Source organism: Vulpes lagopus, chromosome 12, assembly GCF_018345385.1.
Source record: "Vulpes lagopus strain Blue_001 chromosome 12, ASM1834538v1, whole genome shotgun sequence".
Classification (NCBI taxonomy): domain Eukaryota; kingdom Metazoa; phylum Chordata; class Mammalia; order Carnivora; family Canidae; genus Vulpes; species Vulpes lagopus.
Genome location: NC_054835.1, coordinates 14,885,742 through 14,904,250, shown reverse-complemented (window position 1 = coordinate 14,904,250; position 18,509 = coordinate 14,885,742). Strand labels below are relative to the sequence as shown.

The 18,509-nt window shown below is 37.6% G+C and overlaps 1 protein-coding gene across 1 annotated transcript in view; it reads right to left on the bottom strand.

Annotated features, from left to right (window-relative positions):
• METTL16 (methyltransferase 16, N6-methyladenosine) overlaps positions 1–18,509 on the bottom strand; it is a 72,998-nt gene that overhangs the window by 31,343 nt on the left and 23,146 nt on the right. Inside the window, exons 3-6 of the mRNA XM_041726997.1 lie at positions 13,159–13,358; positions 8,442–8,582; positions 6,139–6,254; positions 3,612–3,754 (exon numbers count right to left, since the gene is read on the bottom strand). Coding sequence (XP_041582931.1) covers positions 3,612–3,754; positions 6,139–6,254; positions 8,442–8,582; positions 13,159–13,358 — 600 coding nt within the window. The remainder of the gene's footprint in view (positions 1–3,611; positions 3,755–6,138; positions 6,255–8,441; positions 8,583–13,158; positions 13,359–18,509) is intronic.

Genomic DNA, 18,509 nt, shown 5'->3' with positions numbered 1-18,509 from the left:
GAGCCACCCGGGGCCGCCCTGTACATTTTTTAAAAAAGATATAATGCTATCTGTTCATGCATATACCATATGCACTGGGAAACCAAACAATTAATTTGATCTGTTTTTCTTGTTTTTAAAGATTTTATTTATTCATTTGAGACAGAAGGATAGAGACAAAGAGAGAGAGACAGACAGAGAGCACATGAGCAGGGGGAGAGGAAGGAGCAGGAGAAGCAGACTCCTCACTGAGCAGGGAGCCTGACATTGAGCTCGATTCCAGGACCCGGAGATCACGACCTGAGCCGAAGGCAGACAACCAATGAGTTGCCCAGGTGCCCCAATTCATTTGATTTGTTTCATACTGCAATATTCACATCATTGCTGTGGTCTAGAAGCAAACCATTACCTCCAAAGGCACATTTGTATACAGTTTTCACAGCATTCTAAAATTTGAAGAGTTGCATAACGCCTGGGTGGCTCAGCAGTTTCAGCATATGCCTTTGGCTCAAGGCATGATCCCGCGATCCTGGGATCGAGTCCCATATCAGGCCCTGCATGAAGCCTGCTTCTCCCTCTGCCTACGTCTCTGTCTCTCTCTCTGTCTCTCATGAATAAATAAATAAAATCTTAAAAAAAATAAAATAAAATTTGAGGAGTTGCATAGTGATATTAACAGTATGTCAACTATAAAAATATGCAGGAGAACATGAACTGGTACTTTGTACAAATGAAAGTCAACATAGAACAATGTGAAGTTGTAAATGAGAAATACTGCTTTATTATCTTTTTAATAAAAATTAATTCATTTCTTCTCCCCTTTTGAGTATCCCTCTCAATCTGCCTGAGTCCTACTAGAGCAGACAAGACTGCTGAACCCTATTTTTAAATGTATCACGGGCAACGCTTTCCATCTATAATACCGAGGTTAAAATGGTCAACTCTCCAGAGATATGATGGGCTCTAGCAATTTATTCTTCCTAGCAAACACATACCTTTCATTCAATTTGGAGGCTGCCACTGAGCCAAATATAGGCAGACCTGGAACATATTGATCAATTTCTCTCCCCTAGAATGGTGTTCCTTCAAAATATATTTTTGTAGTTCAGGGGTATGCCTGGGTGGCTTAGTCAGTTAAGCAACTGTACTCTTGATTTTGGCTCAGGTCATGATCCATTTATTCACGAGAGACACAGAGAGAGGCAGAGAGTTATGGTATCAAGCCCCGCATCAAGGATTCTTGCTGGTAATGGAACCTGCTTAAGAATCTCTCTCTCTCAAAAAAAAAAAAAAAAAAAAAAAAAAAAAAAAAAGAAAAGAAAAGAAAAGAAAAGAATCTCTCTCTCTGGGGTGCCTGGGGGAGCTCTATTGGTTAAGCATCTGCCTTTGGCTCAGGTCATGATCCCAGAGCCCTAGTATCAAGTCCCAAGTCAGGCTCCCTGCTAAGCAGGGAGCCTGCTTCTCCTTCTGCCTGCCATTCCCCCTGCTTGTGCTCATTCTCTCCCTCTGTCAAATAAATAAAATATTTTTTAAAAAGATTCTCTCCCCCTCTCCCTCTGTCCTATACCCCTTCCCTAAAAAAATAAAACATACTTTTGTAGTTCAAATGAGATTTCAGAAATAACAGAAATTTACTGATTGAAGAAAAAAAAAAAAAAAAAAAAAACCCTGAAAACAACCTTCCCCATTTTCCTGGTTGGCTCCAGTTCCCTCAAAAGCCAACAGTACGGGATCCCTGGGTGGCTCAGCGGTTTAGCGCCTACCTTCGGCCCAGGGCATGATCATGGAGTCCTGGGATCAAGTCCCACATCGGGCTCCTTGCACAGAGCCTGCTTCTCCCTCTGCTTCTCTGTGTTTCTCATGAATAAATAGATAAAATCTTTAAAAAAAAAAAAAAAAAAAAACCAACAGTAGATTCTAAAGTAGCCACATGGCCCTGGTACCTCTTCACAATTTCAGTGTTTTGCTATCTCCTTTAAGCTTACTTTACTTATTCAAACTCTTCTCAATGCTCAGTAAGTCACTTTCCTCTTCATACCCTAATACGTATTTCAAGAAATCAATTTAAAGAAGAAATGACTTAACCTTTGGCTTCAACGATGTGTAAAGCTTCTGAGGCAGACCACACAATTATCTAGTTGCTTTGCACAAATGTATAAACTTACATTTAACAAATTAGGATATTCACTGCTTTGGAATTGGCCTTTAAGTAAAATAGGCAGCTTAAACACATATAAATCCAAAAGAAAAAGAAAAAGTCTACTTTATCTGGTAATTTCATTTAATTTATACACAAAAGAAATGGAAGTCTTAAAAGGTATTTGCACACCCATGGTCACAGCAACATTAATTCACAATAGCCAAAAGGAACCCAAATGTCCATCAACAGATAAACGAATATACAAAATGTGATATATACAATGAAATATTAATATTATTCAGCCTTAAAAAGGAAAGATATTATGACACATGCTATAACATGGATGAACACTGAGGACACTATTCTAGTCCCAAAAGGACAAATACTGTAAGTCCCTAGAATAGTCCAATTCATAGAGACAAAATAGACTGGTATTTGCCAGACACTAGGCTAAAGGGAGGAATGAGGGATTACTGTTTAACATGTAGAGAGTTTTAGTTTTACAAGAAAACAGTTCTGGAGACTAGCTGTATAACAATACAAATGTACTTAACACTACTGAACTGTACACTTTAAAACATATAGTTTCATGTTACAAAAAAAATTTTTTTTGAAGATTCCATTTATTCACGAGAGACACAGAGAGAGGCAGAGACACAGGCAGAGGGAGAAGTAGGCTCTCTGCAGGGAGCCCAATATGGGACTCGATCCCAGGACCCCGGGATCACAACCTGAGCCGAAGGCAGATACTCAACTGCTGAGCCACCTAGGTGCCCCTAAAACTATAAATTTCGTATTATGTTTATTTTATGAAAATTCAAAAAAAATCTTCTCTATGTCCCAAAGCTAAATCCTAGGGTTAAAAGCCCTTTTACTTTTGAACTCCCACATTATCCATCATTTCAACACCATTTGGCAGGGTGAGAAGTCAAGCGAGACAAATAACACTTCCAGCACCTTATGCTGCTTAATGACAGGTGTGTTGTCCAAAATAATTAGCTTTTAAAAAGGAATAGCCTTGACTCTCCTCTGGAACTGGTTAGTGATCTCAGTTTCCCTTCATTAAGTTCTTGACAGCTCAATGTCCTCACATCTGTCATTGTTTGGGAGACTGATTCCAAGAACATAAACTGCTTCAAGGACTAGGCAACAAATTTATTCTGGCTCATGGGACAGATCTGAACCCATCTGCTTTCTAATCAAAAGCCATATTTGAATCACTTTTGTTCCACCACAGTACCATACCAAAGGGAGTAATGTAATCATACGGTATTTTCCTCCTTTCTATTCATGTTGTACAAGAAACACAAATCAATTAAAAGCATAAGAGCATCCTCAAAACAGGGTCTCTGCAACCTGTGGAATCTGCAACCTTTTCCATTTTTATCTGTTTATTCTTCAGACTACTGCGATGACACTTCCTCTAAGTGACATGGTCTCTTTTAGAATTACACAGGGAGAAAACAGTCACACGTTGTTATAACTAACTTACCTTAATCTTTTTTTAAGTTGTAAACTGTCATGGATGATCCTTTTAACAAACTCTAATTCACCTCCTTCTGCCATGATTTCTGTGATACCTCCTGTATTTACAGAACTAGGTGGAGGTCGCCGAGGATTTCGAGAGTTTACTCCCTGCATGACAACAACAACAATGATATCTGGTGAAAATTTTTTATGCTGTAAGACTAATTCTTTAACCATAATCTAATTCTAAATGAGAATGCTCAGGTGTAATTTAGCTTCCAAATATCATGCTAGATCTAGGATTTAAAAATCATACAGCTGTTGCAATATTACATTTTAAGCAACTGCTTATTCATCCTTAGGATGAATATTCATCCTAATATTCTTTCCCAGGATCTTTTTTACTTTCTTTTCTTTTTTCTTTCCTTTCCTTTCTTTTTCTTCTTTCTTTCTTTCTTTCTTTCTTTTCTTTCTTTCTTTTAATTTTTATTTATTCATGATAGTCACACAGGGAGAGAGAGAGAGAGAGAGAGAGGCAGAGACACAGGCAGAGGGAGAAGCAGGCTCCATGCACCGGGAGCCTGACGTGGGATTTGATCCCAGGTCTCCAGGATTGTGCCCTGGGCCAAAGGCAGGCGCCAAACCGCTGCACCACCCAGGAATCCCTCTGTCTTTCTTTTTTAAGATTTTATTTATTTAAGAGACAGAGTGAGCAAGAAAAGAGAACACACAAGCAGAGGAAGAGGGAGAGGGAGAAGCAGACTCCCTGCTGAGCAGGGAGACCAATGTATGGCTCCATCCCAGACACTTAACCAACTGAGCCACCCAGGTGCCCCATCTTCCACCTTTGTGATTTAACATAAAAAACTTTACCTTTTTTTATGTAGCCTGTCACTTTTCTTTATGTTTTGTCTTGGTATCATATATAAAATATTGTATCCAAAGATTATATAAATATTTGTTTTCTTCTAGCACTCCTATGGTTTCACTTTTTAGGTTTAAATATTTAATCCCCTTCCACCCCAAATCATATTAAAAAAATTAAATACATCAAATATCTAAATATAAAAGCTAAAATTATAAAACCCTTGGAAGAAAACATGAGTAAATCTTCAAGATTGGATTGAGCAATAGTTGCTTAGAGAAATTGGACTCCTTGAAATTAAGTTTGTAGGCTGCAAAGAACACAAAGAAAGTGAAAAGATGAGGTGCCTGGGTGCTTCAATGGGTTAAGCAGCTGCTTTCAGCTCAGGTTGTGATCCCAGGGTCCTAGGATAGAGCCCTGTGTCAGGCTCCCTGCTGAGCAGGGAGCCTGTTTCTCTCTTTTCTCCCTCACCCCCTTCCCCTACTTGTGCTCTCACTCTCTCAAATAAATAATATCTTAAGGAAAAAAAGGTGCAAGGACAATCCACAGGAGAAAATGTTTGCAAATATTAAATCTAATAAGGGACTTTGTCTAGAATATATTAAAAATTCTTACAATAATAATAAAAAGAAAATAATCCAATTTTTAAATGGGTAAAGGATCTCAATAGTCATTTCTCAAAAGAAGTAGACAAAACTTCCAAGAAGCACATGAAAAGCCGTTCAACATAATTAGCCATCAGGGAAATAAACATCAAAACCAAGATGAGATACCACTTCACACCCACTAGGATGGCTATAATCAAGAAGACATATAATAACCAGCACTGACAAGCATGTGGAGAAACTGGAAATTGGAATCCTCACACACGGATGCTCACATCAGCATTTTTTCTAACAGCCCAAAAAGTAGAGACAACCCAAATGTCCATCAATGAATGAATGGAAAAGATGTGGTACTTCCATATAATGGAATATTCTTTGGCAATAAAAAGAAATTAAGTACTGATATATACTGTAATATGGATGAACCTTGAAAATATACTATGTTTAGTGAAAGAAGCCAGTCACAAAACAGCACATATTGTATGATTCCACTCACAGGAAATGTCCAAAACACGCAAACCCATCAAGACAGAAATTAGACTTTTGGTGACTTGGGACTATAGGAACTGTGAGAACTGAGAGTAACTGCCAGTGGGGGTGGGGTGGGTAGGGGAGTGATGAATATGTTCTGAAAACGGACTGTGGTGATAGTTACACAAATCTGTGAATATACTAACAATAATTAAATTCTACCCATTAAGTGGGTGAATTATATGGCATGTGAATTATGTCTCAATAAACCTGGTATAAAAAGAAATTTAGTTCTGATGCTAGTAATATTCTATTTCTTCATCTGGATGCTAGTTCCACAGGAGTGTTCACTTTGGAAAATCCAGTTTACACTTACAGCATGGGGTATATGTCTTCATAGATACATAAAATATACTGCTACTGGATTTCTCATATATGGTAAGCCAATAAAACTTCTTTTATTAAATCAATCTGAATTGAGTCCTCAGGTGCTTGATACCAGAAGCATCCTAATTCAGTTTCCAAAATAAAAGTTGTTCTTTGCCCCTATCTTTGCAAACATCAACAACTTAGATAAATAGTCAATTATCTTAAACCAAAAGATGCTTTACCTTGGCTTCCAACTGATTGGCAAAAAAGGGAGGGTTGCACATGCAAAAATCATAGATTATCTCAGATTCTTCTTTAAGGGCATCCATCAAGAGTGTCTTCTGTGGTACTTTTACCACTAGGAGAAAAAAACAGGAACTGTTAACTACTCTTAATGTTCTGATAGTTTTCAAATATGACCACAGATTCTATGACACTAGTTCCTTCAATAGATAAGAGTTTAATTTCCCTCTCCTTGAATATAGGCTATACTCAGTGACTCATTTTTATTGAATAGAATGAATATGAAGTGAAAGGATGTAACTTCTGAGGCTAGGTCATCAAAGAAAAATGGCTTCTTCCTTGTCCTATTTCTTGAATTACTTGAACTAAGAGAAGCCAGCTAACATACTGTAAAGTGGCTCAAGTGGCCTAGAGGAGAGATCCACGTGACTGAATGAAACTTCCCACCAACAGCCATGTTATGTGAATCATCTTGGAAGCAAACCTCTATCCCCAGTCAATCCTTCAGATAACTGCAGATTCATCAGCCTGAACCAGAACCACCCAACTAGGCCATGCCCAAATTTTCTGCCCACACAAATTATGAGATAAATATTTATTGTTTAAAGTTACTAGATTTTGACAGGCACTAAGAAGAGCACTTGATGAGATGAACACTGGATGTTATACTATATGTTAGCAAATTAATTTAAATTTTTTTAAAAAGTTGCTAGATTTTGGAGTAATTTTATTTTTTTTTTTTTTTTAATTTTATTTATTTATGATAGTCACCACAGAGAGAGAGAGAGAGAGGCAGAGACACAGGCAGAGGGAGAAGCAGGCTCCATGCAGGGAGCCTGACGTGGGATTCGATCCTGGGTCTCCAGGATTGCGCCCTGGGCCAAAGGCAGGCGCTAAACCACTGCGCCACCCAGGGATCCCCGATTTTGGAGTAATTTATAACACAGAAATGGACAACTGAAAAACACACAATGATATGCTTAACACCAGTGAGAAAAGCCTAGTTTCATAAAAAGACCTAAATTCTCTTTAATGAAAAAAAGAAAAAATGAACTACTCTTCAAATATACCATAAGGACAAAATTAATTAAAAGTAACTGGTTACTAATGGGGCTTGACTATCTGTGGCACAATTTCATGTACTGAAATAAAAAAGATGGTATAAAGCAGGGTTTCACTTTTAAAATCCTGTGACTAGGTTATTTATATACAATTATTTTCCATAATTCATTCATAGTAGTTATGTTCTATAAAGCCACCATGAACACTGAATTGGAACCAATGGCTCTTAAGAGAAATATAGGGTTAGGTAACTCTGAGCCTCTGATCAAACATTCTCAACAACTGAACAATATATAATTTTATATGTGTTTGTTTAAAGACGCTTTATTTAATATACATTGTTGATTCATTAACACTAAAATGGCAGCCCATAGCACAAAACTCATCTGAATGAAGCTTTTCTAACTCACGTATTTGCTCTGTAACGTTCGTCATAGTCTTCTTATACTTAAGGAACACCTACTAGATAGCACTTAACCACTATGTTTAGGGGCCATTTTAAATAGCAAAATCACCAAGAAAATGCACAAAAGTGCAAAGAAAGTGACATTAAATGGACTATGAAAATGACACTGTTTACAGGACAGAGTTGAAACAAGACAGGGCATCACCTTGTTCAATTTCAGCTGGGAACCTGCATGTTGGATGACTCAATTTTTTTGCCACTCTACGCATGTCTGTGAATGACCATAAAAGTACCTCAAGTACTGATTTTGAGATTAAACATAACCCCAAAAGGCAAATTCACAAATACAGAATCCAAAAATTATAAGGATTAACTGTATTTACCGTATTTCCTTTAGAGTTAACTCTGATAACAAAGCTGCAAACCTCATTACAATGTACCATTTTTTTTCTGTTCTACTTATTTCCAAGATTTTATTTAAATTCAAGTTAGTTAATATATAGCGTATTAGTTTCAGGAGTATAATTTAGTGATTCATCACTTACATATAACACCCAGTGCTCATCACATCCAGTGCCCTCCTTAACCCCCATCACCCATTTAGCCCATCTCCCTGCCCACCTCCCCACCAGCAACCCTGTTTGTTCTCTACAGTTAAGAGTCTCTTATGTTTTGCCTCCTCATTTTTATCTTATTTTATTTTTCCTTCCACAATGTCCCATATTTTTTTAAATTACCAAAGTCTGTATATTAAAGCAAAAAATGAGATGTGTTAAATTATAAAGAAAGGTTAATAAACAGTGCTTGAAAGGACATTTATTCTGTAGAGCTAACCTTTTATAAGATCAGATAAATTATTCTGTTCCACATTTTTCTTCGCATAGTTGAAGCACATGTCATCTACTTCTGTTGCAAGGAAATACCAGCCATTTAAGGTTGTTCCAAGTAAAGGATAGATGCACGATGCACCAGTACCTAGTAAAACAAAAATTCAAAACACATTGCACACAGAGGAGAGAGAAGTGAGAATATCAAGCCAAGACACCATTCTTCCTTTCTTAGAATTCTTATTATAACCTTAACAGTTTAAATCCTAAGCTGATACCTGATTACATACAATAGCTGCTGGGCTCTCTAGTCATTTCAGGTAAGTCAGTTTTACCTCAATACTGGATTCAAATTTCTTAGAGGACAGAAATTCTGCTGCCCTCTTCTTTTGTATGTTGTATGTAAAATGCACACTTCATTTTATGGTGTGTGGTGATCAAGGACTACAAGACTGATAAACTAAAAATTGTCAAAACAAGTTAATTTACTTCGTAAAATTTTTCATTTTAAATCTCACAAAACACTCAATTTTATGAAATGAAATCAAAGCTTGGAATAGATCAGTGTACATCCCATATCCCAAAAGCAAAAAAAAAAAAAAAAATACATAGGATATAAAATTTTTATGATTATTTAAATGACCAACTCCCCACATATCTGTAAGTTGTTACTTGAAGGAAATCAGTAGTTTTAAAAAAACTAACAAAACAAAACACACAAAAAACCAAAAAGAGAATTCATTTCTTAGATATGATGACACAGAAAAACATCTGATCCTGATCCAAAACATCAATCATTGGCTTGCCCCACCATAGTTTCAAGGAAGACATTTCAAGGCAAATGTTTCAGGCAAAGATCACTCTTTGACAACTAGGGTTTGGTCTAAACTTCTATGTAGATCCCTCAACCATGGACTAGACTATATACTAACCACAAATACTGCTTTATAACCACTGACTAATCTGGCCAGAAAGATCCAAAAGCACACATTCAAGAGAAGAGAAGCCAGTGATTCTCCTGAAGGCCTATGGAAGTCAGCACCTAACAGCCTTGCTTTCCCCTGACCACATCTTGATGCCAATCTAGTCTTCTAAGGATTTGGCAGGAAGAGAGGGGGCTAAAGATATCCCTCACCCAGAGGAAAGCTAGGGTCATTGTACTGCCTTTTCTTTAAGCATTAATTAAGTAAAAGGACAATAACTAACAGCCCTTTGACAGTCCCCTCAATAGCTATACTTCCTATCATGTTTACCCAATAGCATCCTGGCCCTGAGGTGACTGGTCAAACACCTCCTTGGGGATGTATGAGATAGTGACAGAAGGGGACTCAAGCTTCTCTCAGAGGCCACAATTATTTAGTCCCTACTAACCATTCTGGTAAACCAGAGTCATTCAGAGTAAGAACATTTAAGAAGCTCTACGAAAAAATGTCTGGACCAAATACCAGGCCCAGATAACCACCTCTTCATACTTCAATTCATTTAAAAGCAAAGACCAAAAAGAAAAAAAATACACTTTCTTTCAATTGCCCAAAGATCAGGTACCTCCAAAGTAATAAATATGTAGGTAGGGCAACCTGGGTGGTGGTTTAGCGCTGCCTTTAGCCCAGAGTGTGATCCTGGAGACCCGGGATGGAGTCCCACATCAGGCTCCCTGCATGGAGCCTGCTTCTCCCTCTGCCTGTGTCTCTGCCTCTCTCTCTGTGTGTCTGTCTCTCATGAATAAATAAATAAAATCTTAAAAAAAAAAAAGTAGGTAAAGGATTTGTCCTCTGCCAAAAAAATCAAATTTCTTCATTCTTAAGACCAAAAAGACTTGAATTGTAACATCCTAATCCCCTCAGAAAGCTGAGTGACATTTAAAAATGGACAATAATTCTTGTAATGATAAATAAAAATTGGAAGTGTATAATCATAGAATTAGAGCAAACTGATGGAGTCTAGGGGAAGAATTTATATAAAACCCTAATTAGAATGAATGTGATTTCAGCAAGAGTGCTCCTTATGAAGAGCTAACATCCATTAACCTCCTATATCCCCCAAGTGTTATTTTAGATGGTTTGGGGCATAATTAAAATAAACTAGTACCAAGTAAACTCTACGCTTAAGCTTTCTATAACCCACCAGCCAATGTTCTGCCATGAACATAAAAGGGCAGAGCTTTTATTAAACCCCTCATTTTTGGGATCCCTGGGTGGCGCAGCAGTTTAGCGCCTGCCTTTGGCTCAGGACGCGATCCTGGAGACCCGGGATCGAATCCCACGTTGGGATCCCGGTGCATGGAGCCTGCTTCTCCCTCTGCCTGTGTCTCTGCCTCTCTCTCTCTCTCTGTGACTATCATAAATAAATAAAAATTAAAAAAAAAAATGTTTAAAAAACAAAAAACACCCTCATTTTTCAATAGTACTTAGCTCCTGTGGGGTGTCCAGAATTTTGAATGTTGAAATAATGATGGTATTTATCCAGGAACATTCAACAAATTATTTACTGGATACCTACTATGTACCAAAAATTTTGGTGGGCCTTGGGATATTATGGTAAGCAAAAAAGTAACAGGCTCTGCACTCTGTAATCTAGTGGTTGAGAAAGACATTAATCAGACAAGTGAACGCGTGGTTAAAAATAAATCAAATACCATGAAAGAAGAAACATGGTTTTCTAAAGTTCATAATCAAGGAACTTGTCTCCTGCTGGAAGGTCAGAGACGGCTTTCTTGAGAAAATAAGGCTTGAGTTGACAACTATACAATAAATGAGATTAACAAGGTAATAGTGGGGAAGTTACAGACAGAGGGAAAAATATAAATAAAAGCTAAAGTCATGGTGCCTTACTTAGAAGAACTAAAGACAGGATGCCTGGCTGGCTCAGCGGCTGAGCGTCTGCTTTCGCCTCATGATTCCGGAGTCCTCGGATAGAGTCCCATATTGGGCTTCTTACATGGAGCTTGCTTCTCCCTCTATGTCTCTGCCTCTCTCTGTCTCTCTATCTCTCTATGTCTCTCATGAATAAGTAAATAAAATCTTTAAAAAAAGAAGAAGAAGAAGAACTAAAGACTACAAGTATAGAAAACAAGGAAGAGAAACACATTGGATGAGGCTTAGAAAGGCCCAAAGAAGAGGGAAGGGAACAGACAATGGACATGCTAACAGACTTAAATCAGAGAGTATTGGTTATTTATCAGAGCAATACAAGGTCATTAAAGTGGTAACATGTGACATGTGAGCAGGTATGGATTTATACATACTTTCTGAAAAAATGAAAATGTGGAGGCAACAGAGTAGGTGAGAAGAGTAGTTAAAAAGTAATTCTGGGGGCAGCCCAGGTGGCTCAGCGGTTCAGCCCAGGGTGTGATCCTGGAGACCTGGGATCGAGTCCCACGTCAGACTCCCTGCATGGAGCCTGCTTCTCCCTCTGCCTGTGTCTCTGCCTCTCTCTGTGTTTCTCATGAATAAACAAATAAAATCTTAAAAAAAAAAAAAAAAAAAAAAAAGAAATGATGATAGACATTCTTGGTGAGAAAGGGGAGATATATCAAGGACTATCAAGGATGGCGGGTGGAATGTGTGGATTCACTGAAATAAAGAATGAAGAAAGAGGACCAAGATCAGAAAGAAAAGAATAGGAGTCTGGTCTAGGACATGGCAAGTCCGCAACATTCTCGAGATATCCATATTTTGGACATATAGGACTAGAGCTCAAGATCTGAGTTGGCAGAATATATGAATTTGTGAATTGTTCGCATGGAGGTGGAAAACAGTCACAGAAGTGGATGAAATTGCCTAGAGTTAGGATTCTGAATAAGAAAAGGGCTAAAGACTGAGTGAACTTTAAGGATTCTCAACATCTTATGGCCAGGTATAGGAAAGTAAAAGGGGAGAAGAATGACTAGAAAGGAGAGGAAAACAGGAGGAAGCCATGGAGGAGCATGCATAAAGGGGGAGCCAATAAAAGACCTGAAAAGGTCATATATGAGGACGACTGAAAATGTTGGCTAAAAATGCAGGCAAATGTCAAAATTAAACATTTACTATTATCTAGAAAGTATCTTTCTCTACCATGATTAGAAATAGAGCCATATAGCTTTCTTTTTCCCCACAAAGGATTAGTACCGGCCAAAGGATTAAAAATGTTCTTAACCCTATCACCTTAAAACAGTGGCTATGCTAAACATACCCTGGCTTCATTTCCTTATGTATTTCCTCTAATTTCCCAAATGAATAAACTAAACAGTGTTTTCTACTGCAACAGTTTACAACCGAAAGAATATCTTAGTGACTTTTTTCCTCTCTTTAATTCTGGATTAAATGCCCTTTATTAATAATCATCCAAGAGATTCCTCAAAGTATCAGCTCACATGATCTTTTATTAAACGGCCATCATAAAATATCCCAATATGGGGACTGCTGTACTAACACCAAATAATCCAGAGTAAAAATAATGTCCAAAAGATGCAGACATCAATACGGTAATCTGAAAAGCTAAGAAAACAAAAGTCTCACTTGAATTCTGCACTGTTATACCCCTGCTCCCTGTTTGGTGCTGAAAATCCGTTCTTGGGAGAAATAAATGGCAGAAAAGCCCAAGTATAGCAAACAAGAACAGTAGTATCTGTAGCCAGCTTCTTTTACACACAAATACCCAGAAGAGAAGCTTACAAAGAAATTGACCTTGTAAAATTTATGAAATTTATGTTTAGCTAAAGAAGAACTGAAAATCATATATACCTATGTCAATTCCTCTTCGGAGAGTACTTTTGTCAGAGCCCTGATGACCAATGAGATCTTCTACCCAATGAATGTAGTTGAGTCTCAAGGGAACTGTAGGAATCAGTCTTTCCAATGGAATATCAATAGAAAGTCCAAAATCTTCCTTTAGAAGAGTACAAGTCAGAGCTCTGACTGCTTCCGGGTCTTTAAAATTCAGACTGAGGGGCGGAGAAAAAGAAATAAAATATTAGTAAGATTCAATATGCTACACAAGCTCTATGCGGGCCAGACAACACCGAATCCCCATTTGAATTTTCTTGGAGACCACAGATAAATAGCTATGTAGAGCATTCAGTGCAGTGACAAACACATGTGGGTGTTCAACACAGTCATAGTATATGAAAAGCAGTATAAACTGCCACCAAAAACACTGCATTTTCACACAAGGAACATGGAGGACATGAGTGCCTCTGTTCCAATTCCTGTCTGATGGTCTCCTTAGTTATGTGACTTTGGACAAGTTATTTAACCTCCATGAGACTGTTTCCCCAGCTGTAAAATGGGGATAATAATACCTATATTATACTGTTGCTGTGAGATAATCTGAGAAAAATTAGCATAATGCCCAGTAAGTATCATACAAATGCTGGCTGTTTTTATTATCATTAACATCACTGGACATTAACACTTTAAAAAAAATTATGTATACACACATACACACACAACACACACATATATATTAAGATTTTATTTGACAGAGAGAGGGAGAGAGAAAGAGAGAGCACAGGTAGGGGAAGGGGCAGAGGGAAAGGGGAAAAACAAACTCCCGACTGAGCAAGGAGCCCAATGTAGGGCTCCATTCCAGAACTCCAGGATCATGACCTGAACTGAAGGTAGATGCTTAACTGACTGAGCCACCCAGGCGCCTAGACATTAGCACTTTTTGAAAATCATATTTATAGGTGGAAAGAAAGCAGTATAAAATGCTTAATAATGTAAACAGGATAAGATACTTAAATATAATAAATATAGTAATTTTAAACTATTTTTAGTTTAAAAAACTATTTTTAGCAGCTTTACTGAGGTATAATTTATATAACACTCATTAAGTATACAATTCAGGAACCCCTGGGTGGCTTAGCAGTTGAGTATCTGTCTGCAGCGCAGGGCATGATCCTGGGATACAGGATCCAGTCCCACATGGGGCTCCCTGCACGAAGCTTGCTTCTCCCTCTGCCTATGTCTCTGCCTCCCTCTCTGTCTCTAATAAATAAATAAAATATTTTTTTTAAAAAGTATACAATTCAACAGTTTTTATTATATTAAGAGTTGAGCAACTATCACCATGATCCAATTTTAGAACACTTCCATCACCCCAAAAAAGACATTTCATGCCCATTTGCAAGCCATTCCTTATTTCTACTCTCAGTTCTAGGCAACCACTCATGTACTTTCTGTCTCCACAGATTTACTTCTTGTGGACATTTCATCTAAATGAAATCATAAAATATGTGGTCTTCATGTCTAGATTCTTGCACTTACCACAACATTTAGGAGATTTATCAACAGTGTGGCATGTATCAGTACTCCATTCCTTTATGTAGCCAAGTAATACTCCATTGTAGGAATAACTGCATTAATGGTTTGTCTGTCCATTTACCACTTAAGAGACATTTGGGTTGTTTCTACTTTTTGGCTCCCATGAGCAAAGTGCTTTAAATATTCACATCAAGTCTTTGTTTATGATCCATATATGATATCTATGTTTAACTTTTTAAGAAACTTGTGCCAATATAATTGCTTTCATGTTAAAATGGTGCTAAGTGAAAACCTTAACAAAACCAAAGATCTTATTTATAAATGGGGCAATGAAAGAGCAAAAAGCCAGTAGTTGGGGCCAAATTAAAAAAAGGAGCTTTGAAACTTTGAAATTCTGGCCTAAAGTTGTATGTTCCCATTTTAGCCATCAACTGACCCATCATTTTGAAAAACTCAATGCTCAGACAGACAGAAGAGAGTAATTTATCCACCTGGATACCATGGAAACTTCAGGTAGATACCATGGACCAAAACTCCACAGTCACCCACAGCAAAAATATTCTAGAGTATGGGAGTTCAGAAATCTTGAATCTGCAAGCAACTAGCCACGAACTGAAGGTCACTTCAATTCTTAGGTCTCAGTTTCTCCATCTATAAAACTAAGGGAATGTACATAAAAATCCAAGGGTTCTTCCAGATAAAAATTTAAGGATTTATGATGCATACTATGAATTAGTACAATGATATTCACTTAAATATTTGTAGAGCAAATTAGAGAGACATGGAACAATCAATACAATTACTGAAGACACAGAATAACCAAACAGTAAAGATTACCATTATCCTCCAGTCTAATACCTAACAAATTCTTTATCCTTCTGCTTTAGGATATTAAGCATATAACACTATTGAACATGTATTAAGGAATATACAATCAATGGGTATAGATGACATGATCTTTTTTTTTTTTTTTGAAAGAGGATGGGGCAGAGGAAAAGAGAATATTAAACAAGCTTCACTTCCAGCTTGGAGTCAACAAGGGCTTGACCTGACAACCCTGAGAGACATGATGTACTCTTTTAAAAAAAACTGTTTAAAAAAAAAAAAAGCTGTTTAGAAAAACACAACTTGAATAGTACAAGAATTTGTGAAGAGTGATGACGAACAGGATTAGATTTCAGAATTTAGATGTTTGTTATCTATACATAAACTACACTATGAATAAAGTTTCTTATGATATGTAAGAATGCTTCAGGGTTGGGATGCCTAGGTGGCTCAGGGGTTGAGCATCTGTCTTTGGTTCAGGGCATGAACCTGGGATCCTGGGATCGAGTCCTGTATATGGCTCCCTGCAGGAGGACTGCTTCTCCCTCTACCTATGCCTCTGTCCCTCTGCTGTGTCTCTCATGAATAAATAAAATCTTTAAAAAAAAAAAAGTTAAAAAGAAAAAGTGAAACCACACACACACACACAGAGGAATACTATTCAGCCATAAATATGAATGGAATCTTGTCATTTGCACCACCACTGGTGGACCCTGAAGGCATTATGCTAAGTACAATAGATCTGAGAAGGGCAAATACTGTATGATCTCATTTAAATGCAGAATCTAAAAAAACCAAAAAACATCTCATGGGGCACCTGGCTGGTTCAACCAGTAGAGAATACAACTCTTGATCCTGGGGTTCTGAGTCCAAGTCCCACATTGGGGGTAGAGTTTACTTAAAAAACAAAAACAAACAAACCAAAAAACTCATAGACAGCATGGTTGCCAGAGGCAGGAGGTGTGTGAAGTGGTGAAGGGGGTCAAAAGGTATACATTTCCAGTTATACAATAATTAAGTCATAGAGAAGTAACGTACAGCATGGTGGCAATAGCAAATAATACTACATTGCAAATTTCAAAGTTGCTAAGAGAAAGTTAAAAATTCTTATCACAAGAAAAAAAATTTTGTAACTATATGATGACAGATATTAGACTTTGTGAACATTTTTAATATATACAAATATTGACTCATCAGGTTATATACCTAAAACCAATACAATGTTAATTGTGATTATATCTCAATTTTTAGAAATGAAAGTTTAGGGCAGCCCGGGTGGTTCAGCGGTTTAGCGCTGCCTTCGGCCCAGGGCGTGATCCTGGAGACCCGGGATGGAGTCCCACATGAGGCTCCCTCCATGGAACCTGCTTCTCCCTCTACCTGTGTCTCTGCCTCTCTCTGTCTCTCAAGAATAAATAAAATCTTAAAAAAAAAAAGAAAGTTTAATAATATAATCTAGGGATCCCTGGGTGGCGCAGCGGTTTGGCGCCTGCCTTTGGCCCAGGGCGCGATCCTGGAGACCCGGGATCGAATCCCACATCAGGCTCCCGGTGCATGGAGCCTGCTTCTCCCTCCGCCTGTGTCTCTGCCTCTCTCTCTCTCTCTCTCTGTGACTATCATAAATAAATAAAAAATTTAAAAAAAAAAAATAATAATATAATCTATAGCAAAATAGAAAGAAGATGGCTATAGTGGAATCTCAAGAGATATAATCAGAACTTAGAAGCCGAAAGAAAGAAAGAAAGAAAGAAAGAAAGAAAGAAAGAAAGAAAGAAAGAAAGAAAGAAGAAAGAAAAGAGAAAGAAAAGAAAAAAAGAAAAGAAAAAAGAAAAGAAAAGAAAAAAGAAAAGAAAAGAAAAGAAAAGAAAAGAAAAGAAAGAAAAGAAAAGGAGGGCGGGCAGTCTGGGTGGCTCAGCAGTTTAGCACCACTTCAGCCCAGGGCGTGATTCTGGAGTCCCAGGATTGAGTCCCACGTCAGACTCCCTGCGTGGAGCCTGAGTCTCCCTCTGCCTGTGTCTCTGCCCCTCTCTCTGTGTCTCTCATGAATAAATAAAATCTTAAAAAAAAAAAAAAAAAAAAAAAAAAAAAAAGAACCTAGAAGCCCTAAGCATACCCAGAGTTCCAGATCTTGGGTTTCCAAATACCACTCCCACGAAAAGGAATCAGAATTCTTTAGCTGAATTGCTATTCCAGGTTTGAAGTAGGAGAAAGTATAAAATGAGCCTGGAACACTACATTGTATCAGAAAACAGGATATGCTCAAAGATGAGGAAAATCAAAGGGACATGAGCCAGTTAACTGGCTCCCACTGACCAAATGTAGCACAATTTGAATGAAGAATGCTAACAAGGGACTAGAGCCCATAGAAAAGAAAAAAATACATGAGTCCATACTTACATAAACAAATGAGGAACAAAAGACAACTCTCATTTACAGTAGAATAACTATCAAATGTAGAAGAAATGAAAGAGCTAGAAAATTATTTTTTAAAGATTTTATTATTTGTTTATTCATGAGATACAGAGAGAGAGAGAGAGAGAGAGAGAGGCAGAGGGAGAAGCAGGCTCCCCGCAGGGAGCCCAACATGGAGCTGGATCCCAGGACCCCAGGATCACCCCCTGAGCCAAAGGCAGACCCTCAACCACTGAGCCACTCAGATGTCCCAAGGAGCTAGAAAATTACATTTGGCAATACTAATAACCATTTGAATTAAGAATCATCAGTGGATGCTAAAAACAGCAGATGAATGTTCAATGAGAAACAGAATATTTACACAGTCTCAAAGTACTTCCCCACAAATTATCAATTACAAAGAAAATAGTAACTCTATAATGAAGAAATTCAACAAATACCACCTTAAACAAGTAATCAAAGTTAACACCACTAATCATGGGACAAACTGACATCATATGCTTCAGTGATACATCAAGAAGGACAAAACAGGATAAAGAAAACAAGACTTAAAAACACATGCAAAATGAAATGGAATTCAAGAATGAGATAGT